Source organism: Abramis brama, assembly GCF_963993115.1.
Source record: "Abramis brama genome assembly, chromosome: 12".
NCBI lineage: Eukaryota > Metazoa > Chordata > Actinopteri > Cypriniformes > Leuciscidae > Abramis > Abramis brama.
Genome location: NC_139974.1, coordinates 38,280,816 through 38,308,070, shown reverse-complemented (window position 1 = coordinate 38,308,070; position 27,255 = coordinate 38,280,816). Strand labels below are relative to the sequence as shown.

Genomic DNA, 27,255 nt, shown 5'->3' with positions numbered 1-27,255 from the left:
GCTGTTTCAACATTGATAATAATCAGAAATGTTTCTTGAGCATCAAATATGAGAATGTCAGACATATTCGAATATGAGCATATTAGAATGATTTCTGAAGGATCATGTGACACTGAAGACTGGAGTAATGAGGCTGGAAATTCAGATTTGATCACAGGATTAAATTACATTTTAAAATATACAAAAACAGTTATTTTAAATTGTAATAATATTTCACAATATTAAAATTTTTACTGTAATTTTTTTTTTTTTTTTTTTTTTTTTTTTGATCAAATAAATGCAGCTTTGGTGAGCAGAAAAGTGTTTTTTTTTTTTTTTTCAAGAACATTAACAAATCTTATCGAACAGTAAAGTAAACTCTACACAGTATGCACATTTTCTCAATGCAATTTTCTCAATTCTTATTCACAATTTCAATATTCATACATTATTTTTCTTTCTTTCTGGGAAGTGGTAGATGTGACACTACCCAAGATGTAACATAATAAAACATAAAAAAAAAGGTTCAATTGGGTTCTATATAGACCTATTTCTATATTATACTCTTTTTTTTTTTTAAAGAACCCTTTATGCCACACAGGTTCCATATAAGTAGAAATGTCTTAAATGATTGTGTAACACTTTCATGTTTAATAGGTTGTTTACAATTTTTCTAGTGATAAAGTATGTTTACGAGCTGTTTAATTCATAGTTTAATTAAAATTAAAACTAAATCCATGAAATGATTCCATGATGGGAACCCATAAAAAGTTTTTCTATCAGTGTGCATGCATCTTTCAGCATCATTCAAAACTAACCATTTGAGGATGATTTAGCTGAATGTGTTTCTTTCTGATTTCTGTGATAATAGCAAAGTTCTGTGGAGATCCTGGAATCCCTGCTTTTGGCTCGAGGGAAGGCCGCAGTTTCATCTTCCAGTCCGAGGTGTCATTTATCTGCATGGCTCCCTACATCCCAGTGGGAAGCACGACACGCTTTTGCCAGGCTGATGGCACCTGGAGTGGATCCCAGCCTCGGTGTATAGGTAAATCAATTATGCTGACACAGTTTGCATGTTTAAACCATATGTTGAATTCCCACTGAAACGGACTGCCATAATAATTGTTATATGTATATCAAAACCTAATAATCCTAACCAAATAATAAGCCAGCTGGCCACTACATCCAACTCTGCTAAGCGAGAAGCAATCACGGCCACTTAAAGGGCTCCTATGATGCTTTTTTACTTAATGTTTTCAACGTTCAGTGTTGCTGTTTGAGAATGAAAAAGCTCTGCAAAGTTACAAAGCAAAGGGAGTTATTCTCTATATCAGTGTCAGTGTTTCTGAACTCCCTGAAACGCCTCCATTGTAGTCTTGAGTTTTCTTCCGGGAACGAACACGTCACAATATTCCTCATTTAAATAATTAATACGCAGAATAAAGGGGCGGGGCCTGGTGGAGTTAGTTAGTAGTGTGTTAAACTGGTGGTCATGGTAAGGGGCGGGACATTTCCCAAACACGCTCGAAGCAGTTGACCAATCACAACACACTTATCCAGCCGACCAATCAGAGCACAGTGTGCTTTTCAGAAGGAGGGGCTTCATAGAAACTAAACAGAGCGTTACTGACAGACTGGGAAGAGAGGAGCTGCAACAATGGAGAATATGTGGAAAAAAATCATTTTTTGGAGCATTCAAGCATGAAAACCTGTTCTAGTAGAGCCCAAAAACAAAAGCTATTTTAAAAGTTCCCCTTTAAGTCCTTTGTCTCTTTAATGCTTTACGGTTCAGTTCAGCGAAAGTCTGGAAACTTAAGCTAGGTGGTCAGAATTTTAAGTTTTGCCCCAATTAACACTTTCCAGTAGCTCCAGCTGGGTGTTATGATTTCCACCCACAACGAAAAGCTATTTTGGTCTTTTTTGTATTTAGTATCAACTCCTCCAAAGAAATCGATGCCCTCCCACAGCCCAGGTCAGCGCTGCTCCAAGCCCGCCTGATGTTGTATTGACAATTATGGTGGGGAAGAACAAAGCCACTCCTTTTGTGTCCTCAGAACAAGGGATGTGGGAACAGTCGGCAGACGAGTGGAGAGAATGAAGTGTGGAACCGAGGTCAGGGAAAACTTAATTGCATGAGAAACGTCAACTTGGCAAACTTATTTCTTGACAGTCGGCAATGGGAGCTGTTGTGAAGTTATTGTCCTCGATTCCCATGACCTCCTCAAACACAGGTGTGCTGAATACCACATTAATGTATTCTGAACAAACATCAATCAACAATGAACAATTCATTGTTCATTAAAAAAAATGTTTTATGTATAATGAACTAGTAATGTTAATACATTTAAACTTATTGGGAAATATTACTGTGAAGTATTATTAATTAATCTGAAGTCACTTTGTTTACTTTTTTAAGTTAAAGTTCTGATGAAATGGAAGTAGCAATAGATCTTTTTTGGTAATGTGACAGAAACAAATGTAGACCAGGCACTTGGTTCTATCCGTCAGCTGTTGATTGGATGTTGATTTTAAGAAAGAGGCAGGGTTTAAGCAGACTAAATTGTAGAATATGTATAATATTATACGTAGAATATGGCTTTAAGGTAGCAGGACAACTACATATATAATAGAAAACATTGTGTCAGAGTTCATTGTGTGAGCAACGTCTCAACGGAAGATTGAGGTGTGATATTTTATAAGATCAATAACATGCCTTTTCAAAATAGGCTGAATTTACATGTTATGCCGACTTTAACAATTAATTAACACTTTACCAGTTAATGTTGCGCTTTTTTTTACTTTATTTATTGTAAAATAATATTCAGCATAATGCTGTCACCCAGATTTAGATCTTTACTGTTTTGTGCCATATAAATGCTGTGATTGCAGGATAACTTATATTATCATCTGATATTATTGAGTTAACTTTTTAGTTATTAACTTTCAGTGTGTCTAACCCTTTTTAAAGGCTAGCTTGACTGTAGTTGGACTAGTTGAAATTCCTTAAACTTCCCCAGCACATTGTGGGCTGTGGGAGTTTCGGGTCTTTGTTCCTCCCAGGGTTTCAGATAAAGGCCTTAATCTCTGTAAAGCTGCTTTAGGGGGCTAATAAAGAGTCATGTGAATTAGTTCTATTTATGTATACATACCTCATATCCTTTTTCACTTTTCCTTCTCTTTCCCTGTGTATGATGGCTGTATTACGGCTACATCAATTTCTCCACATCTCATTAACAAAGACTCTCTCACTGTCCCCCTACGTACAGTGTTTATCTGATTAAACACCTCAGTTTATGCATTCATGAGGGAGTCCTTCTAACATCAATAAATACATTGATAATTGATTTTAATTGAGCAAGTAATTGAATAATTGGTCCCAACTCTGTGAGGCCATTATTAAGGAGCTGTGAACAGCCAGCAGGAGATTTGGATGAGCTCTGATTGGCGTTTTTAAGCATTTAGTGTATTGCGCCGACAGAAGATGTCAGCCATGGCCCCAAAGCAGGTGTAATCGTTTAGTAGTTTCAATGGAGTGTTATTATGGCCTCATACAGCATCAAAGACACCATGAAAAAGAAATTAAGTGCTCTTAAATGCCACTGCATATTTACCCACACCAATGCTTATAGAATGAATCCCAGTTCCCAGTTTCCACTTGGTACTTCTGGGATTACTGAGATAAAAACCACATGTAGTCTAGTTTGGTTAAATGCAAATAGTGTAATTGAACTAACCTTAAAATTGTGCACAGAATAAAAGTTAGAGAAGACATTTTTTCATATCTTTTGTTGTTGATGTCAAGGGCTTTGCGTCCAAACTCTAGCACAGATTCATCCATCAGTTGGTAGACGCAGGCAAACGGTGACATGAACAGGCTGTGTGACAGGACCTCATCTTCAAAAAACATTGAACTCAGTTTATGCTGACCTCAGTGTGTTTGGCGGCCAAGATCATGAAACAATCAGAGACATTTAGAAACCAAATTTATCAATTGTACTATTCAGCCAATGTTTTATTGTTGGGCAAATGCAATTTTCATCTGAGTACCTCCATTCCCAGATATCTTTTCAATGGTGGTGATAATCAAACTTTCAAAACTTCCATATGGATGTGGGAAGATGTGAACACGTCCCATGTGCATGTAGTAGTTTTTACTTAATCCTATTTGGCCTCCTAGTCAGTTCTTCTTTCAAAATCAAAGCAACAGGAGCACCGTCTGCAACTCTTTTCTCCATATGGCAATGCAGTCATATATTTTCTCTGTGCTGACTCGGTATTAGAAGAAATTACAAAAAAACGGCATGGAAAAGGGGTTGGTTGTGTAAGCCTCGCAGGTTGTCCTGTCATTTGCACGCCTGCATTGAATCAAGGGTCTCTGCGTCAGCTCAAAATGTGCTCTACATCCCAATTACAGAGCAGCACATCTGTGTGTGAGCTGATGCACTTCTGCAGCAACACTGCCCCCTGCTGAGTCTCCATAAAACACTGCTGTTACGACACTGCTGCAGCACTTACATAAACACACAGGTCCATAACAATCACCATAAGCCCTAGCACTGCTTTGAGCGATGTGTCTGGGCTCAGGAAGGGCTATGTTGTACGTATTTATGAGAGATGAAATGCTGTTATGGTGGTGAGAAAGAAACTGCCTCCTGTGGCTGATAAGAAGATATTGAGAAGAAGAATGTGACTGGATGTTCATTTGTTTTGTTTTTCTTCTCCCTTTCTTTCCCCAGAGCCAACTCGCACCACCTGTGAGAACCCTGGGACGCCCCGCTATGGCTCTCTCAACAGGACCTTTGGCTTTAAGGTAGCAGGACGACTACATATATAATAGAAAACATTGTGTCAGAGTTCAATGTTCATGGTTCATGTCAGCTTGAGTTCTGCTCTCATGAAAGCCAAAGAGGGACAAACTTAAACACTAAGAAATGAGCACCAAGAATAACCAAATACTCTTCTGAAATGGATCATTTAAGACGTATTAACCAAATTAAGCTATTTTTTCAGTTAAACTTTTACTATTATTATATTATATTAAATTATATTATATTATAAAAAACAGTATTAGATATTATTAGACTTTTGTTGTATTTTTGTATTTTTGTTGCTCTATTGTCCACAACAATATTCAAACATGACTTTTCCAGATATTTGATATTTACTGGAAAAGGAAACTCACAATTTCTACCTGATTTCAGAGCTTGCCATAACTAGAATAATCTATATTGATTAAAAAATAAGTTCAAGAATTTGTTAATGTATATGACTTTTCCAAGTATAGTAATCACACTTTTATAATTCTTCAAAGAAAACCATTGTTGAGATGGTGAATTAAAATAAGATTTTTGGGATTTTTTTAAATACTTGTTTTGTCTTTATTTAAATAATTTTATGTCATCTTGGCCACCTGGTTGAGATCCACTGCTTAAATAGAAATAGTTAATCTAAAAATGAAACATTTTGTGATCATTTACTAACCCGAATGTCATTCCAACCTGAAGCTACAGCTTCTGATGACATGGAATATCGAGCACGATGGACCACTTTCACAAAGTTTTGTGTTTCACTGAAGAAAGAAATTAATACTGGGGTTTGAATAACATTAAAAATGTTAGGTGAACTATTCCTTTAATCTTAAAATTAATTAATATCTTCCCTTATTCCTTCCATGAAAGCGTTCTTAAGAATGATTCATGGCTTTTCTCAAACCCACTCCAGACAAACTACTTGGTGAAGGCCCTTCATTCCCTCACATCCACTACACAATATTAATAAGCCCTCTCAAGACTTTTCCTCTCCTAGCGTGGTCTTGAGGAGCGGTGAAATGTATGCATGGATGTAATAACACATTAGAACCACTCGAATAGAAAAAAAAAAAAATCAACTTCTCGGGAGTGCAAATAAATCTGATTATGTTTCGTCAGGAGAGCAGGATAGACAGGTGAACTGAGAGAGATTTGAAAAACAGAAACACTGAGATTGCTGAGGAAGAGTGTTCATCACAGGCATTATGAATTCAAGTCCTTACGGTATAAGAGGTCAAGCCTTCTGGAGGCTTCATGAAACCGCTAAATATCAGTAAATCATTTGTCTGGCCTGGAGAAAAAGGAGCCAGTCAAGCTCTTTTGCTTTCCGGGGCTTAATGATGTTGGAGTCGGCGAGAGGAGATATGGCACCCCTCAGATAAGCAGCAGTGTCTATGGCTCGTCAACTGTGTTCGCAGTGAGCGGGGACATGTTAATCAATTAAAATGCTATGCACTCTAATATGCACTCTGTGACATGTGTTAAAGGGTTAGTTCACCCAAAAATGAAAATTATGTCATTAATGACAAGCCCATAAGACCTCCGTTCATCTTCGGAACACAGTTTAAGATATTTTAGATTTAGTCCGAGAGCTTTCTGTCCCTCCATTGAAAATGTATGTACGGTATACTGTCCATGTCCAGAAAGGTAATAAAGACATCATCAAAGTAGTCCATGTGACATCAGTGGGTTAGTTAGAATTTTTTGAAGCATCGAAAATACATTTTGGTCCAAAAATAACAAAAACTACGACTTTATTCAGCATTGTATTCTCTTCCGGGTCTGTTGTCAATCCGCGTTCACGACTCCGCAGTGACGCTGCTGACGTAAGACGCTGCTGACGTAAGACGCTGCTGACACTCTCTACATGCACACTTACGCACCATTTGAAAAAATATAGCAAAATACAAACAATGTAGAATAGCTTGAATACAGCGTGCGTCTCCCTCAGACTGTAAACCACCAGTATAACACGTCAGCAGCGTCTTACGTCAGCAGCGTCACTGCGGAGTCGTGAACGCGGATTGACAACAGACCCGGAAGAGAATACAATGCTGAATAAAGTCGTAGTTTTTGTTATTTTTGGACCAAAATGTATTTTCGATGCTTCAAAAAATTCTAACTAACCCACTGATGTCACATGGACTACTTTGATGATGTCTTTATTACCTTTCTGGACATGGACAGTATACCGTACATACATTTTCAATGGAGGGACAGAAAGCTCTCGGACTAAATCTAAAATATCTTAAACTGTGTTCCGAAGATGAACGGAGGTCTTACGGGCTTGGAACGACATGAGGGTGAGTCATTAATGACATCATTTTCATTTTTGGGTGAACTAACCCTTTAATATCATACTTCTCTCGTATGTATCCTAAAGCACAGCCCACACCCTCAGGCATATATGCAACACTTTTTTTTCCCATGACCTTGCTGATGATAACGTATAGTAGCCGAACACGTTTGCATGAGGAGCGCTACCATATATTATGGAAATAAGTGGCACTTTACATCACTAGTGGCCCGGAAAGGAGGTCACAATGGCCTCCTAAGTGCATGTACGAGTGATTACTTGAGCTGTAGGTAAAGTAGGTAAGTAGCATATATGAGAATATCCAGCCGACATTAGCACACTTCCACTTTAGCTTTTAAGAGAGTGAGTATGGGAAGCAGATGGCGTACGGCGAGGCAGAAGAAACCTGAAGGATCTGACATTTCAAGCCACATCTTTGTAGTTGCAGTCTTTTCCAGCATCTGTCCTCAGGAGTGAAAACTCTAGGGTTTGTCACACTTGAAACAGGGTCATTGTAAACCCGGGTAAACGAAATCCTGGGTTATCTTGCTTCACGTTTCACCCAGGGTTAACAATTAATTTTCAAAAGCTGGTGTTTCACATTGTGCATTCCTATACTCTGGGTTAACGTCCTTACTTGCATATTTTCGGTGTCAGTGTCATTGATTGGACGAATAGTGCGCTATAATACACACATTTTTTCTGAATGAAGGCAAGAATGAAAGGGTCACTTTTTGCATTTTCCATCTCCGTTTGACAAACGCTGAAATGACTGTTTGTGTACAATGCGTGTTGTTTCACACGTGAATATGAGGCATATTGCACAAGTTTGGCGGCGCAATGTGGTTTTAACAGCACAAAAGCAGCACTATTCCTGCTCCAGAGCAAGGTTTCATACCCCCGTGTAAAAAGCGGTGCTGCTAACCCTGTGAAACGTTCCTTTACCTGGGGGTTGAAAGCAGGGTTTAGAATGACCATAATTTGGGGTTAAGTGCTTGTTCACAAACTGCAAGTATTAGGTGTTTAATATTGTTTAATCTGCCTCCAGAAGAGAGTTGGGGGAGTGCAGTGTCTGATGGGATGTGTGTGTGTTTGGTGTAGGTTGGAAGTATGGTGGCTTTCCAGTGTCAGCCTGGTCACCTGCTACAGGGCTCCACCACACGTCTCTGCCAGACTGACCTCACCTGGAGCGGGACACAGCCGGAGTGCATCCGTAAGTCTTATCCCTATACACTCTTGAAAAGGTTATTTTTTGGCGTCTATGGTTCCATGAAGAACCTTTAACATCCATGGAACCTTTCCATTACACAAACGGTTCTTGAAAAATGTTTGTTAGATTATTAACGCTTTTCCCGCCAAAAGAGATTTTCTGTCATTTATGACACAACTCTTCCCCGCCATTGAAAGGTTCTTCCTGCAATGCGTGTTTTCACTGTTATATGGTAGGGGGCGCTGTTATGCATCTTCTGAAATAGTACAGAATATCCAGATCCAAAAACAAGCTCTGCAAAAACGAGAAGGAGCGGATAGAAGTTTATGCACAAGTAAGCGAACGTGATCATCAAACATTCAACAAAACTACCTAGCATTACCAAATTAAATGCCGAAAAGGAAGTTTTGGGGTGTTGATGGACTACTTTATCTATGGTTTGATAATCGTTCCAAATCCAAAAGTTCTGAAAGTCTTGATGTTAAAGAATGAATGAAGCTAGAATTAATTTTTTTGAATGAAAGTTTTGTGAATATGCTCAAAGATGTTGGCGCTGACTGGCAACTTTTTTGTAAACGCTGGCGGGGAAAGAGTTAAAATGTTCTACACATTAAGAGAAAATAATTTATTTTAAGAACTGGTCACTGATTGGTTCGTTGGGGAGCCCAAAATGGTTCTTCTATGGCATGAGTGTACCAGTTGCCACATTCATGGGAATCTGTCAGAATTCCATTTTATATTTGTTGGAAGTTTCTCATTAAATAAAGGTCAATGCAGAATATATTTGTATAATTGAGCTACAAAGAAATGAGTCCACCAGTATAGTCGAGCTCATTCGAGTCCAAGTCAAGACTGAGACCAGAAGACAGATGAGTTCAGGTCCAGACTGAGTCTACATGTACCAAAAACGTGAAAATATGGACTTGGCCTTGAGTCAGAGTGCAATACCATATTTTCATGTTCTTGATCTTGGCCCTCAAGTTCATATTTTTATGGTCTTAGTCTTGTCATGGACTTGGTCATGACTTGGACTCGACCCTGTTTTGGTCTCGGTCTTGCCTTTGATTTGAAGGAGCTGGTGTACAACAGTGGCGTCAGTTAAACTTAAATAAACTTAGATGCCAATTTTTCTATAAACAAGACATTAATATCACTTAACTTGAGACACCAAATGGCAAGTTATTTTGCTTTACTAATTAAAGTAGTTCCATAAGAAGCCACAGAATAATCATATTCATAAGACATTGATTATTCATCTCACAACATCCATCATATTTAAAGGAGTCATTCCACCGAAGATAGCAGGATGTGTTTACTTCTGTGCTCATATTAAAGGGTTAGTTCACCCAAAAATGAAAATTCTCAGTAATTACTCACCCTCATGTCGTTCCAAACCCGTAAGACTTTCGTTCATCTTCAGAACACAAATGAAGATCTTTTTAATGAAATCTGAGAGCTTTCTTTCCCTCCATTGACAGCTACGCAACTACAACTTTTAAGGCCAAGAAAGGTAGTAAAGACATCATTAAAGTAATCCAAGTGACTCCAGTGGTTTAACATCAAATTTATGAAGCGAGTGCTTTGTTTGCACAAAAATAACATAATTTACCACTTTATTTACAAAATATGAATCTCTAATACACTTTCACGAGAGCACCCATGACGCATGCGAGTTGTGTAGACGTTTTTATGTGAACACGCGTTGGAGATCAACAGAAGCTCCGAAATCAAGAGCAGTAAAGCAGGCTGAAGAACGAGAAAACAGCTGGCCTCCAATTTCACAAGACAGATTGCCATTCAGTTGAAGCATTTCAAAAGCTAATTACATTTTGCATCATACCACTGCCCCAAAGTTCTGTCATTGTTTTGCAAAAATTAGGAAATCAACCAATGATATGGCTAGGAAGAAACAGCACTTCCCCCACTTAATTGTAAATCTGTGATAAAACAGCTTTTTTTTTTCTTTTTTTTTTTCAAGAATAATCGAGATCATTCTGTAATTACGCACTGTAATTTTGTTTACACAGAGCAGTTGGCTACTCACAGAGTCAGGCTGAGTGCTAAATCATCGTTCTCATTTTTCACGCAGAATTGGATAATGGCTGGCTGTCCTTTCCATTAGCGTTCCACTAGATTGGTCTCCAAAGAAATAAAGTAGTTTTTTTTCTTTTTCTTGTGCCTTGCGCTGTCCTGAGAATTTATTAATTTATTTACTACAAGTGGACTGTATTATAATGTAATTTATAGCTATGGAAGGCTTCTGCATGCAAAAAGCTATAGACTGTTTAATGTATGATTTAAAAATACATTTATTTATTTTTCAAGAGAGCAGGGATAATTGTAATCATATCAGATATGAGCACAATGTGAAAAAATTGTCCAAATTAAGTAAATATCATTTATGTATTTTTTGGTTTTAGTGTCAATTTTATTTACTGTACATCAAATGCATACATCATTTTAAGTCCCCCTGTAGTCAATAATTGTATCCCTTAAAACTGACATATTTAAACGTTTTTTTCCTTGAAAAAAAATGTCTTCATGCCTTAAAATAGCTTGAATGTAACTCTATACCCTTGCCTCATTTAGTATACGTGGTTCTATGAATATGCAAATGAGTCCCGCCTCCACTCACTCACGTTGATCTGATTGGTTACAAGGTAGTTTGTGACGTCAGAAACACCAGCGATTTCAAAGCGTGTTTTTGAGACTGTCTTTGGTTCACTGCAGTTTTAAGGAGGAAATACTCAGCAATGGTGTCGACTTATGAATTTACACATGGTTTGTCATATTAAAAACACCACATAGGCATATAGACAACATTAAAAGCTGGATTTTCACCACAGAGGGACTTTAAACTCTCGTCCCTCCTTTAAAAGTTGTTTTGTTTGGGTTTTTGTATGATTTGGTGGCAATATTACAAGGAGGCATCCAGTTTTTAAATTAAAATGAATAATAATGTGAACTTAAATTCAAAGCAAAATTTAATTAGCATTTTCTCAATAAATGAGCAGAAATGTATTTAAAATAATTACAATAATCCCTACGCCCCCATATATCACACAGCAATGTAACTAGAAACCATAATAGTTTCTTTGCCTGATTACGTTTTGTGGCTGTATTGTTGTTCTGGCTCTCATGGATAGAAACCCTTATCAAAGTCTTGGATAAAAGAACTGGGTCCAGTGCACTGAGCCAAAACCCCAATCCCGGCTACTTTTGATCAAAGTCATAGTGATGATGGAGATGCTGGGATGACTGGGTGAGCATTGGCTTGTGTTTGATCTGCTGGTGTGACAGGTAAAGGTGCGCTCCCTTTAAGTGCCGTCTGCCAGCATGCATCAACGTCTGCCACTCTCAAGGTTCTCCGCCAGCTTTTGTAGGCACAGGAACATGGTGGTGTCAGAGAGAGAGAGAGCATAGATTCTCTCTAAAAAAACACGCCATGTTGTCTTAAAAGTTCAAACTTCATTTTGATTTTGCCCACTGAAGTTTGAAGTCTGATTATACAGGGATCGAGATGGTTTGCTGGATAGTACTTTCATCTCTTTTGTTTCTCTTTGACAATTACTCTTTCTTGTCTTTGTAGCCCACAGTTGTAAACAGCCCGAGAGCCCGGCTCATGTGGATGTTGTGGGCATGGATCTGCCCTCCTATGGTTACACGCTCATCTACACCTGCCAAACCGGCTTCTTTTTGTCTGGAGGCTCTGAGCACCGGGTCTGCCGGTCCGATGGAACCTGGACTGGGAAGATGCCCGTGTGTCGAGGTATCAAACACTTCACGTTGTCTGCCACCACACTTAACATTTCTATAGCATGCACACAGAATATAGAGTTTCAATGCAACTACAAAAAAAAAGGTTACACTTTATTTTAATGTGTACATTGAAGTACTGAGTAATATTAATTAACTGCATGTATTTACTATAGGGTTAGGGTTTGGTTTTAGCATTAGTTGCATGTAATTATGCATAATTTACTGTTATTTCTATAGTAAGTACATGTAACGTGTAACACTGTAACACTGTAAAATAAAGTGTTACCAAAAAATATATATATACAGAACATTTGTTGTTGCAAGTGTTGGACAATGAAACTGAAACACCTGGTTTTATACCACAATAATGTATTAGTGTGGTGTAGGACCTGCTTTTGCAGTCAATTCAGCATCAGTTTGTCTTGGGAATGAGAGATATAAGTTCTGCACACTGACCAGCATGTGTTGCTGGTGGAGGAAAACGTTTCCTGACTTGCTTAATGCACAAGGGTCTATTGTACATTTGTACTGTACATCTCTAGGCCTCTAGTTTCTAGTGGAGGACACTAAATACAGGTGTAAACGGGTCTAAAACGTTTTGAGCTTGTCCACTTTCCACCACTTCCAGATGCAGTCGAAAACACAATCGACCGGATTGCTTTCGTAGTGTAAACTCTCATGTGGTCGAATGTGTTCAAACAGACACAAAAGACCGGCAACCTGACCTAACATTAAACATTATTGGAAGCGCTCTAGTCGGACGGGATTTAAACTTTTTTTGGCTGGAGACCCAAGTTTGGTGTAAAAATGAAAAACATACCAAGCACAATGTTCTCTCACCATTCCTGATTTCTAACACACACTCACAGCGTTCGGCTGGTCTTGAGGTTATCAGAGTGGAAATGAAAGCTGATGCTCTCCGTGTGTTTCTCCATTCACGTTCATATGTAAATTGCGTGAGCTTATTTCGTCCATTAGATCGAAAGATCTGAAAAAGCCCGTACATTTACCCGCCCATAGACCTTCCCCTCGAAGAAATCAGGACAGAAGTGGTTGAAAGTGGACAAAAGAGACGGATTTAAACACCAGGTGTAAACGGGAATGTATCTCGCTCGTCTACTTGTGATCCGATCCACCAAAACGCGTCTTGATACCAGGTGTAAACAGGGCCTCTGTTGAGCAGGGCGATTCTGTTTGTCCGCATTGAAGCCAATGGAAGTGATGTGCAATGGTGTTAAAACTATTCAATTGTAAGTGCTGATCCCCTGATTGTGATTATGCATTTCTGTTTATTATCACACATTTTGCTAAACCAGGCAACATTTTGCCTTGACGATCACTGTGACTTTGCACTTGCTGCCCAAGTGAGCGTGTGCTCAGATCTAGCGTGTGCTCGGGTCTAGCACTAGCATGTGGCCGGCGTGCTGCAGTGCTGGGATTTGATCTTCCTCGTCTTCCTCCCGCAGCTCCGAGTGCTGCACAGCTGTACACTTCAGGCTTTCCAGTAATTACTGCACATAAACAGATGTGATTGTCTATAAAAAAAATCCCTGAGCTTCTCCAAACTGTGATGGGACCTCATTTTTCTGCGCCTGTCCTAAACAGCCGCCTATTGTATGATCTGTTCTGCCGCTCGATACGTTGACCGTGACACCTCCTGCTGTCTGCAGTCACCTGGTTTTTCTTTGTGAAAGGGAAGAAAGAGGATCACACTATTGCCTGGGGATGTTACCGTATGCTTGAAATGATGAAAGTGATGCCAATTTGATCTGTCAATCTTTTTTTTTATATAAGTGCCTTTATTCAATTTTTCCTCTTTCTTTCCCAGCGGGCTCCAAACTATCTGAAAAGCCTATTAAACCGGTCCCAGGAACGCCGAGTCCGAAGCTAAATGGTGGGTACATTTATTCTGAAATGGGATTTCATTTGAAAGACCCACTTATGAGTGTTAAGTGCACCTTATTTAGGATGAATAATTTTAGCTCTATTTTGGCTCCAGGACGAGGGGACTAATGAGGAGAAAACGTGTTCCAGTTATTTTGACAGTATTCAGACAGACTGGCAGCTGCAAAATACTCGACTGGAATCATAAGATAATCCTACTGAACTTCGCCAGACGCTCTTAGAGCATATCACATATCTTAAGTTTATATATTTGGAGAGCAGGATTAAGTTGGAGACAAGCTGGTGTCCTGCAAAGCTTTACGGATGTAATGATGAGCACCTACAGCAAATATGACTTTCTAGACTAGAGTCTGTGTCAAAAAGGACAAACCGGATATCCAGCACGTTTCCAGTAACTGATGGATCTTAGGGTCAGTAAGGCACAGAAAACCCTTTGAGCTACTGGGTTCTGAAGTGGTAGATTACAGGGAAAGTCTTCGTAAAGACTCATTGCATGTTATCTGAGAACTCCAGCCAACACATTATTTCTTATCTGGCTCCATATTAAATATCTCACCTCAATAACTCAATACTGTGTTTAATTATATGCTGTCTTTATTATGGCTAAGTTTGACCTGATCATTTCCCTTGCTTAAGCTGTAAGATATGAGAGGGTGTGCTATTTAAATATAACCGTATATAAATATGAATGTATGTATATATAATATTTATTTACAGGTGAAACTCGAAAAATTTGAATATCGTGCAATCGTGCATTTATTTCAGTAATTCAACTTAAAAGGTGAAACTAATATATTATGTATACTCATTACATGCAAAGTGAGATATTTCAAGACTTTATTTGTTATAATTTTGATGATTATGGCTTATAGCTTATGACAATTTTCAAAATTTTAGGGTTTTCATAAGCTGTAAGCCATAATCATAAAAATTATAACAAATAAAGACTTGAAATATCTCACTTTGCATGTCTAGTGAGTCTATTCTAGGCTAATCTAGTCTATATAATATATTAGTTTCACCTTTTAAGTTGAATTACTGAAATACATGAACTTTTGTACGATATTCAAATTTTTCGAGTTTCACCTGTATTTATTGTAGATAAAAAAGTCTATATTGTATAGTTCCATTTTAGAACAGCAATGGATACTATAAAATAGAGCCTTTATAATTTTACATAGAAATATATTTTTATAAAATATATAAAGAATATTTTTCAATATTCTTATATAATTTTTATATAATATAAATATTTATAATAAGATATATTTCATATATTTTTATTTAAAAAAATATAATATATTTCCTTTATATTTTTATTTTTGAATGAACATTAGCTAATGATATGTTACACATTATATAATGTAATAATTGTTAGTTATGTTTTTAATTAAGTAATTAATTTTTTTCTAAAATACTCATTGCTCAGTTCTCTCATTTGGCAACATAATATAGCAGTGATTGTGTTGGTTTGCAGGTAAATGTAAATCAAAAGAGAAATTTCAGGAATTAAAAAATATGCAAATGTGTGTATGTGAGTATCACTGTATGTATTTCATAATAAATGTCCATGGATGGAAATTAACATTTTGTTTGTCTTTCGATTTGTTTATATGTTCACAGTTCCTAATGATGTATTTGCTCCTAACTACATCTGGAAGGGCTCATACAACTACAAGGGAAGAAAGCAACCAATGACTTTGAGTATCACAAGCTTTAATAAAACCACGGGTAGAGTTAATGTCACATTAACAAGCAGCAACATGGAACTACTGCTTTCAGGTTGGTTTGCTGTTATATTCTGCAGATTTACTCAACTGACTGAACACATTATAATACACACTGCAAATCAAAGCAAGCAAACATGAGGACTGTGTTCCCACTATCACGGAATCTGATTGAATCCAGAGTCAAATTAAAGTAGACCGTAAAGCTGACATATGCTTTACATCATCGAATTAATCTTAGACACTGCTATTGAAACAGCAATGAAAGGGTTAAACTCTAAACCATCGAGAGTGTAAATCACGCGCAGAGTGAGATCAAACGATCAGTTGGATACTGGGTTTTTTTATTTATTTATTTTTTTATTCTTTATTTTCAGTCAGCAAAATAGAATTACAGAATAAAAGTAGTAATAGTAACTGTCCATTTGCTGTTTTTTTTGTTTTGTTTTTTTAAACAGAACAATTACTTTGAACAATTATGGAGAAAAAAAAAAAACTTGTGCATAACAAAATATACAAATAACTACATTGATTGGGACATAAAAGGAGAGGATAAGTAGGAAGACGGGAAAATAAAACACAGGATCATTAATTCAGCACCTCTACGAAGTCTGATCTTTAGGGCCTTACATATTTGACCCATCTGGCCCACAGACTTACAAATATACTTTTCTGTAGACGAATGGAAAAGGTACAGTTTACTGTTTTTAAGCATATTTTAAGCATATATATATATATATATATATATATTTGGATATATATTAGACATGATCAAAATTTACTTTCTGTCACAGTTTATATTTAATATAAATATATATATATATAATATTAATATATAAATATATATATATATATATATAAATATATATATATATATATATATATATATATTATATATATATAATATATAAATATAATTTTTTTTATTATTATTGTAAGCAATTTGCTTAAAATGTTGAGTTATAGGTCAAGTTCAAATGAGCTTGAAGTTATCATCTGCAGCCTAAATTTTAGTTTTTTAGTGTTTTAGTAATTTCATTATGCACTTTTGTCATTTTACTTCATTTTATTTTTTAAACATTGCTATTTAGGTCTAATTTCGTTTTTTTAAGTTTTAGTTTTATTTATTTCCAGTTAATAATTTTAGTGCTTAGGGTTAGGGTTAAATTAAACCCTAAATTAAATTAAACCCTAAGTTAAATTAAACTCATTTAAATTTTTCAGTATTAGTATTCAACTAAGATTTATATTTTATTTCATTTCAGCTTTATTTCAATTAACAGAAATATTTTAATCAGTTTTAGTTAACGATTTGTTAGTTAACTTACAACTGTTTAGTTAACTAACTTCTTGTTTGTAGCTTAGAAAGTGGGCGGTTTGTTCAGGAGGAGAGATTGTAGACAAAGAGCGTCAAAGAGTCTTAGATAATGTAGGGTTTGTCAATACTTTTATTTTGTGGTCAGACTAAAAGGAAACGAGAGAGCGTGTGTGAGCTTGCGTGCGTGCAATTCTGTTTGAGACAGAGAGAGTGACCGAGACGAGAAGAGAGTAATAAGAGGATGAAACAATCTCCATGAGTGTGTAGACAGCTGTCTGCTCTCTGTTCTCCATCACAGGTGTGTATAAGAGCCATGAAGCACGTCTGATGCTGCTGGTGTATCATGTGAAAGCGTCCTCATCCACCACGCTCAGCAAGATCAAAGAAGAGCAGTGGACCCTGGATGGATTTGTATGTGCAAATGCGTCTTATTATCTTTTTAGGCTGTTTTGTACAGAAGAATATAGTGTTATACACTAAAATGCAGTGTTGGACGAAGTACAAACATCCTGTGCCTGAGTTGAAATACAGATAACATGATGAAATAGTACATCTCTTTCACATTTCTACTTGAGAAAACACAAATAAAGCTCAGTCTGACTTTTATTATGTATTATTAGGAATGAAAAATTAGGAGTCAAGTTATCTACTGCAGTCATATCAGTTTGATTCACAAATGAATCATTCAATGTGATCTGTGAACCAGTTCAATCAATTCAAAAGAGTCATTTGGTTCTCAAAGCGGATGTCGATTTCTTAACTTCAGCATGTTGACAATTTCATTGTTAGATTATCTCCCATATTTATATTGTCAGTCTGAGTGAGCAGTCGTGATTATATGTGGAAAATAGATTCCCGTTGATGTGTTTCATTGTTGTCTGTCAGGTGTCCGCTGAACCGGACGGGTCCACATATGTGTTTCAAGGCTTTATACAGGGTAAAGACTTCGGCCAGTTTGGCCTGCAAAGGCTAGGTAAGAGATTGTGATTTTTTTTTTGTTCACTGTTTGTGGTATAAAAAATTAATTTTTAATAAAGGGCTCCTATTATGTTTTTTTACATCTTCAACTTTCCTTGCTGTTTGAGACTGAAAAAGCTCTGCAAAGTTACAAAGCACAAAGTCCCTCCAGCGGGAGTTCTTCTCTATATCAGTGTCACTGTTTCTGAACTCCTGAAACGCCTCCATTGTAGTCTCGAGTTTTCTTCCGGGAACAAACACATCACAATATTCCTCATTTAAATAATTCATACGCAGGATAAAGGGGCGGGGTCTGGTTGAGTTAGTTAGTAGTGTGTTGAAACTGGCGGTTATGGTAAGGGGCGGGACATTTTCCAAACACACTCAAAGCGCTTGACCAATCACAACACGCTGATCCAGCCGACCAATCAGAGCTCACTGAGTTTTCAGAAGGCGGGGCTTGGGAGGCTGTGATTGGGCTTGGGAGCCCAAAATCAAGTCTTTGTAAAAAGGCATAATAGGTCCTTTTAATGCATGTTTGACATACTGAAATGCATATTTTGCAACATGAACATTCATATTTCTCAATCTCTTTGCAGGTTTGAATATGTCAGAAAGTAATAATTCGTCAAATCCACCACACGGTACAAACAGTAGCTCTGTGGCCATAGCAATCCTTGTGCCTTTTTTCGCCCTGATATTCGCAGGCTTCGGATTTTACCTCTACAAGCAGCGGTGAGTCTCGCCGTCTTTCCTCATTTGTCAAAGTTAGCTTGCGGAGTTGTTATTGCTAGACAGATCGGAACGAATTTAGAAATCAGTCTCTGACAAAATCATCATTATTTGTTGCAGGATGGAAAGAAATAGGTGGTGACAGATAACGTCTGTAGAGACAGAATTAGCTGGTTTTGCAGGTTATTGAATGCGATCATCGTTAGATGCTTGCGTGTGATTCCACTGCAAACTCTCAAAGCTGTTGGAGATTGTTTTCTAATGACGTTCTGATGTTGTGTCTTGTCTGACAGGACTACTCCAAAAACCCAGTACACAGGCTGTTCGGTTCACGAGAACAACAACGGACAGGCCGCCTTCGAGAACCCCATGTACAACACCAACGCGAAGTCCGTGGAAGGCAAAGCTGTCCGATTCGACCCCAATCTGAACACAGTCTGCACAATGGTATAATTAGATCCGCCTGACGCGAGGACATCTGTGGATTTTTTGGTTTTATTTAAGGGTTTTTGCCTTGTTTTTTGTAAACGGAGGTGGATACAATCGCATCACAGTCATGGACGGATTTGTCTGAGACTCGCAGAGGATGTCTAGCACAAACGCTGTTGCCCTTCCTCTGATATATAAAGCACACTCTTCAGGAACCGTTTGACCACGCGTGTCCGCCGAGGACATGGATGAAACATGAAACATTGTCATGGGGGATTTTTTTGGAAGACTCTCTCTGAAAAGGTTCTTCGTGACGGAAAGCATGAAGAGTTTCTTCTGCTACCTTATTCACACTCCGTGAGTGCTTCTTCACAGTTGACTGGGTATTTTTTTAGGGGAAAGGGATCTGTAAATCTACTTGCATATATATGAGGAGCATTCACCACCTATATTTTTGTGCTATATATTGCCACATGGGAGACGCCAACAGAGAACGATTCCATCAAGAGTTTATAAAGACATTCACATTGACCAACACATTGCTTCTCTGACGGTTTTGTACGGTACACAACGTTTTATTTACAGCTTATTCAGTCATTTCAGTTCCTAATGTCGCCAGTGATTGGACATTGAGGCATTCTGTGATGTGTGATGTGTATATGGGCAAAACACGAGAGAAAAAGTGGTGTGTCGTTTTCTTCCTGAGGATTTTTTTTTTTTTTTTTTTTTTAAATAATTGTTATAGATCTTTGATATTCAGTGTGTATGTCTGTTTATAAGCACCCATCTTCAGTATGGGCCGTAGGACATATGTCAGCATTCTGACCTGAAGCCTGCAGATTAACTTCTGGTAACACTTTACTTAAAGCCTTTATATATAATGCATTACAGAAGTATTTTTTATAATCGTAAGGTGCATTGTATGGTGCGATTGTAACCACTCCAGCTATTCACTGAACACCTTTAGAAAGTATAATGCATTGAAATACATGACAGGTAACAAACCAGATGTGATCTGCTAATAGTATAATGCATTTTAACTTTTATTTATGACAAGATAACGTGCATTATGAATAACTTGATAATGCATTATACATACAGGCTTAAAGGGTTACCGAATTTTTCTTTTCTTTTTGATTTTTTTTTTTTTCAGTGCTGAAGTGTCATTGAGCTCCATTTGTATTTGGTAGACAAATTTGATATGATAATTTGGTCATTATAACAACTTGCCATTCTTAATATATAAAAATTTGTATAAAATGAAATGCACTTGACATTTATACAGTATACTTTTATATATATATCTCAGATTACATAAAACAAAATGCATGTTTCTTAAATATGGTATATTGATATATGGTGGCAACAATATGATCATATCTATCGTGTACATAAGGCCCATGAAACTCTTTTCCAGTTATGTCTGACCTTGGCGTGTTATACACCAAACACACTTTTGGTGACTAAGTAAATCGATGCGGACTTGACCCTAAAAAAAAAACCTTAAAAAAATAAAGCTCTCATGCGGAAAAACACAAAACACACCAGAGAGGTGCACTAAATGTGTGATACGAGATGAAATACACACACAAGCAGGGTCAGACACTGTTGGTCATGTGTTTCCAGGCCTGCAAGCTGTGAGATTCATTCCAGTGCCTTCTGAAGTACTCACCACCACGTGTTATTGAAAATGATTATGTGTCAGTAGAATGAATGAGATATTACAGATATTACAGCTGGTGTGCGTTGCAGACTTCAGGAGGCTATGCTGACATCACTGTCCTGGAGTGCCAAAATCTAACAAACCAACCTGTGACATTTTTTGCATTCATGTTTACACTCAGCCATAGGGATTTGCAGTCTTGCACGCCATTGACCGATTTATTTGTTTTATTATTTATCTATAGGATGGTTTTTTTTAATACATGGCAGAGTTTTTACACAGTGCCTACCAAAAACCATGTGACCCAGGTCTGCTGCTTCCTCACTTCTGCCATATTTCTTCCCATTATTTTAATTCCTCCCCGCCAGTGAAACGTGTGGTTCAGAAGTTCAGTTTTATCCAACGCCGCGGCCCGTTCCAGACCTTTTCGAGTTCCTCTGCCAGTCTGAACTTATTTGCCAACAACAGCTTTTGCTATAACTGACTGCAATAAAAGAAAACACACATTTATGATAAAAAAAGAGACACTTTTTGATCAAACAGATGAATATTTGCAGTACAGCTGGGTACTCCTCCCATGATAATGCATTCAAAAGAGATATAAAAAAGAGGGTAAAAAAAGAATTAAAAAAAGTTTTGTAAAGAAATATATTTTTATGAAGAAATTATTTGTAAAATGTATGAAACTATTATGTAAATTTTCAATGCAATGTAAGATTAAAAAGGCTAATTCCTTTTGTAATGAGTGTTCTGTCTGTTCATAGTTTGATTTTCTCAAGGGTTTTCTCGTGGAATTAGATCAGTACTGAAACATGGTCTGTAAAGATAAGCCAAAATCAACAGACCAAGCACTGTCATGCTTTAAAACATGTTCTCTTAATATTAGTCAAATCCATCAGATCATAAGCTCAGTGTGAACATTGTTCGGCAAACAACATGGCTGATTAGGATTTCACAATTAAACATTGCCGTTTACCCCCTGCTTAAAATGTCACACTTGTTGTCTTCAGTAACATTTGTGTTGCTACGCAACCACTTGATTGACACCTTCCTTCACACTTTGATGCATTGAGTGCAGGAGTTTGAAGCTGCAGAAGTCCCTGTAGGGTGGACCGATCTCATTTCCCCTTTGACACCGTCTTAATTGCAGTAGCAGTCTACAAATTAATAAACTCCGCCCATGACATCCGTCAAGTCACAATGGCTGCATCCCAAATCCAATACTCTCTACTTATTTTTAAGAAGTACTTACTTTGCGACCGCTATGTTCTAATCTAATGTGTGAATGTACATTCGCCATGTTGTTGTTATCATGTGACCTACCAGCATCAGTTGTGTCGCATCACTGCCATTCACAAATCCTCTCCCGTGGGCTCATGGGATAGTAAAGTGTCCATCATATACACACTTCTCACCAGAAGTAGATCATCCGGGTACTTTTGCCCACTCTTTTATGAGAACTGTGAATTCAGACATACAACTTTTGTCACATACTATTTTTCACCTACTATATAGTGGTTTGGGAGACAGCCAGTGTTGCAGAGTTCATGTAAGACTTTGTGGTAAAATCATACTAACAGGGAAGAAGATACTCAGACTCAGAAGATGTTGGCAGTGGCCCATGAATGTGAATCAATAGTAAGTAGTAAGGATAACCTGGATGCTGCCGTCTTTGCTTCCTGGACACTTGGTTTCATTACTTTTTTTGAGCATGAATGCTGTTTGCAAAAATCATATTTTGTCAGAATACACAGCTACTTTTTCGAATGGCAGCCAATTGAAAAACACAATTTACTGCTGAACTGAAGCTAACCAATCAAATGACCCTCTAGTGTGAATGCTAATTTAAATTGTATTTGTCAAGTCACATGAAAATCCATCTTTTAAGGTTTTAAAGGTCTAAAATGGAATTGCATGTGTTTAATCAAAATGAAACAAATCATCATCGTCTTTGTGGGTCTGAAAGTTAAGCTACTTGTTTGTGTATGCAAATTCAAATGATGTTTACTAAATGTTTGAGTGCAGATTCACTCTTTTGTTAGTACAATATTATTGTATAGAGAAAAAAAAAACACATGAATCAAGTTAAGATATGGAATATATATTTGCCCTGCTGTCTGAAAGGAAGGAAGATGAAAGAGAATAGATGAAACAAACTCATCCTCTGTTCTTGAAAGTGTACATTCCTGACAGACTTTGAGATACTGAAACTTATGCAGGGATGAATGTACAGCCAGTTCCAGTTTGGCAAGAATTCAAACAACTATGAGAAAGCCAGAGAATTGCACATTTATCACACTGCTTTCAGTGCGGGTGTTTTTATGATTATTATTATTGCTATGTTATACAGAATATGTTGACAAAAATGATTAACAATGCACGAATAATGTTTCTTGAATAAGAAAAATGTGGAATTTTTTTTTAATTAATTCACCTAAACACATTCAGATTCAGATATATGCACATAAACATCATATTATCCATTCCAAGTATCTCTTACTAAGTATCATTATTTAACAGTGCATTAAAACATGCCTAAACATCAAGAATATCGTTTTCACATGTTGTTTTTGTAGTCAATTTGGATATATGTGTAACTTAATACAATAATGTTTGGTTTAATTCTGCTTCTCTTTTTTCATCAGCCAAAATATTTAATAATAGCATGGCATTTTAGTCAGTAAAAGTGACTAACATCAGTGTGAAATGGAGACATATTGGACAAACTTAAAGGGTATTTTCATCAAAAGATGAAACACAATGACTACATTTAAAAAAAAAATTTTTTTTTTAAATGTAAAAATGAACACTATCATTAAGTGGCAGATGATTTACTCATCATCATCACCAGATTTTATTGTACCCCCCACCTCCAAAATCCCAGTTTAATCCGAGGATAACCTTTATCTGCAACCTAACAGAAAGCCACTTCAGAACACATGCAGTAGTAGCCTATAATAATGAAGTCTAATGCTTCTACGTCTGTCAGAGAAGAGCTGAGGTTCATCTCAACGCCGCCACGTTTTATATCACAACAGCTTCAGGCGTGTTCTCTTTGAGACGAACCAGCAATTTTTCTCTTTCTACATCATTTCACGCCAATAGTGAGATCAAGGTTAGTAGTAAAAGTTCTCCTTTGCCACGGTAAAGCGGGAGATGACACCGCAGCGGTTTGTAGTGCTCTGAGCGTATACTTTAAAGCCGGACACTGAAGGGGAAACAGAATCACTGGCAGAGAGAGAGAGCTTACAATGATGATAACCAAGACAGGCATGAGCACTTACTCACTTTCAGCCTTAAATCACATGTTTCGTCCACTCTTTCTTGCACATATTGGAGCGTGTTCATGAGAGAAGCAGCAGCAATACGAATTGAGTCGAATTTTTCAAAAAATCTGTTGATCTGCCTTACAAAAGAAATCTGGGCTGTTTCCCAAAAGCATTGTGAGCCTACGCTGAACGTGGAAACCATTTGTTTCTCGAATTGGTTTTCATTAGTTCACAAAAAACATTGATTCTTTTCTCTGCCTCAATACAATAACTGCTCACTGAATGGGAGGTTTATCAATGAATGATGACTTTAATATGGGTCTGTTCACACAAAGCTATAGTATGACTTCAGAATACTTATAGTGCACAAGTTATTATTGTATAGTGGACAACAGCTTTTGGGTTCTTAAAGATAATAAAGATCCATTTTTGTGAGTCCATCATTAACAAGAGGATAGTAACCCAAAACTTGCCTCTTCAAAAACCACACAAAGCAAACCAGTCTTCTAAAGCTAAACGTAGGTGTGTGTGAGACTTTTTAAACTATAACCCATCGCTTCCAACCAACGTGTGTGTTAATGTGCGTATGACACTTGGCCGGAAGCAATGGTTTATAGTTTAAAATATTAGTCTTTTCCTCACACATACACACCTATTGTTCCGCTTCAGAAGACATTAGCTGAGTCCTAATTTGCATACTATCCAATCCTAAATAGTATTCGAAATTAGAATTAGTGTGTCCCAAATCGTAGTATACTGAAATGAGATGGTCTACTTTTTTCGGTTGGAATCCAAAGTGCAGATCTGTGCACACTATAATGAATAAAATAAACATGAATAAAAAGTGTTAAAAAACTACAAACATGGCAGATGTGCGACGGTTTAGTAGAGAGATTTAGTTTCATTTGAGTGATTAATAATCAGTATGTAACCTGACGAGAAGTTATTTATTCAATGTTATCCACATTATATTTCATCTGCAACAGCATTGTGAACTTTTCTAAAGATATGTTTGGGAATTAACTTTTGCATCACTGCAAAGTGCAAACACATGAGGAGAGTTCTCTGCATGAAAGACCCACGATCAGCGTGCTACTACAATTTCTCTCCTAAACGGTAGGAAATTAGATTAAATTGAATGTGGAGGATTTTAACTATGACAATATGATTGAGAGGGCGGTTTAAATGGTGACAGGATGCACGTAAGCGACAGAGCTGTCCGTTAAAGACGCAATTATGACGAAGTACAGTATGTCTCAAAGCTTGCCTACTCTTCACACTCAAAACACTTTTTCTTCACAAATATAGTGCATACGTTTAGGGCGTAGTATAAGCGAATTGGGAGGAAGAAATTGTTTTCTCGTATAAATTACCGTCATGTTCGCTTTGCATGGTTTTTAACTTTGCTTCATTATACTCACAGAGATGGATTATTTTTCATCTCTTGATTTGTGCTCATCAGAAGGAAGAAAGTCACAGGAAAGCATGAGGAGAGATTTTTCAATTTTGGCTGAAGTGTCCCTTTAATGAAGCTTGAGCTTCAGGCCCCAATTCATTGTACTTGCAGCACCATCTTCTTTAGCCTACTCTTTTCATGGTCCACAGAAGACTGAAAGCCTGTTTGGAACAACATGAGGGTGAGTATAATTTTCATTTTGGGTGGGTTTCTGTACTGTGTGGATCACTCAGTCGTGAGTTTCCATCTCTGACATGCCTCGCGATCGCCATTCCTGCGCGTCTACAGCAGATTCCATACTGTTGTTCTCATTTCCCACTGGCTGCCGATTCAGATTGCAAATGCACTCATGGTTACTCAAGAGAGCAAGTGCAGATGTCTCCGCTGCGTTTCTGTGTTTCGTCTGCATCTGCCCGCATCCCTGCGCTAATGAGATTCTTAGAGGCCTGATTAAACACACTGAGCTCGAACCTCAGCTGTGACAGTGACGGGCCTATCCAGCCCCGGTGGAGGACATGACCTGAGAGACCACACTGATCAAGAAGGATGGGCAGAGACTTGGTGAAACAGAAAGAGAGAGAGAGAAGTTTCTCTCCCATTGTTGCTCAAGGTCACTTTCCTTTCCGCTCGCTGAAGAACAAGTGTCCCCTGCCCTGAGACTTGATGGATGTCTCATTCTGGACTGACACTGTGGGCACCATGTGAGAATGAACGCATGACAAAGCCTTCCACAGTAAAGCTCACAAGAGAGTTATGATCATTTCCAATTAAAAGTAAGCAATTCGGTTGTCATGGGGGAGTAATGGAAACTCATATTCTCAAACTCGGAAACCCCTCACCCTAAAGGTAATATGCTGGAAATGACGGTCCCCTATATTCATTCCCCAAAGCGCCATGATTTATGCAAAATGCTTTAAGAAGGTGACGCTATTGTCATTAAAAGCAAAGGACAACGTAAGGGCATCATGCATGGCTCATATGCACCAAACAGCAGAACACATTTACCACAGGTTCACTCTACATGAAGATCAGTAGAATGTGTAGGCTATTTGTTATTTAACTGCATTAAAAAAAATATACAATGCATATACATTTATTTCGATAATTGGTTTTGCTTGGTAATTTTTTCATATGCGTGCAAGAAAACCATGCATTTTTCATATCACTTAGTTAAGGCTTGCAACATTATCATAATTTTATATATTACAAACAAAGTAATTGCAGGACAATTAACTCCTTTTCAAACTGTTTTTTTTTTTTTAAATTTATGTGCCCTCATAATCTTTAATCAACATAACTTCCCCTCCCTCTTGCAGCATCTCTTCTCTTCTCTGACGATGACGCGTTTACTGGCGCGAGGGCGGGGCAACCTGTCACTCACATGAGATCCACCAATAGCAAACCTCAACCATCCAATCAATTCCATATGGACAAATTCAAGTCACCCCCCTACATTTTTTCTTGTTAAAGGAGCCGTTTCCCTCAGATGTACATCACAATAAAGGGGAAAAAAACTATCACAACTTCCATTCATGCCAACTTTAATGACTTGAAGAAAGCATGACAAGAGTCTTGATAGTAAGTTTTGTAAGGAGTAAATGTATAAGAATTCCAAATTATCAATATGCATCAAGCTCATCTTTATTCATCCGTCCAGATAGCACATGTGCGTCTCTAAGATGTCTGCTAAAAAGTGCTTAATCTGGAAAACATCTGTTGTGTACCAACTAACATCTGATAAATGTCT

General features: G+C 37.4%; 1 protein-coding gene across 2 annotated transcripts in view; it reads left to right on the top strand.

The window, feature by feature from the left end:
- The window catches only part of csmd3b (CUB and Sushi multiple domains 3b), a gene marked incomplete at its 5' end in the record, with an annotated part of 449,682 nt that extends 428,168 nt beyond the window's left edge, over positions 1–21,514 (top strand). For both annotated transcript variants that reach the window (XM_084131937.1, XM_084131936.1), the window contains 10 exons: positions 851–1,024; positions 4,716–4,789; positions 8,185–8,296; positions 11,883–12,062; positions 13,881–13,946; positions 15,581–15,739; positions 17,301–17,413; positions 17,888–17,975; positions 18,559–18,694; positions 18,985–21,514. In XM_084131937.1, coding sequence (XP_083988063.1) covers positions 851–1,024; positions 4,716–4,789; positions 8,185–8,296; positions 11,883–12,062; positions 13,881–13,946; positions 15,581–15,739; positions 17,301–17,413; positions 17,888–17,975; positions 18,559–18,694; positions 18,985–19,144 — 1,262 coding nt within the window. In that variant the 3' untranslated portion in view covers positions 19,145–21,514. The remainder of the gene's footprint in view (positions 1–850; positions 1,025–4,715; positions 4,790–8,184; positions 8,297–11,882; positions 12,063–13,880; positions 13,947–15,580; positions 15,740–17,300; positions 17,414–17,887; positions 17,976–18,558; positions 18,695–18,984) is intronic.
- Positions 21,515–27,255: the final 5,741 nt, after the last annotated feature.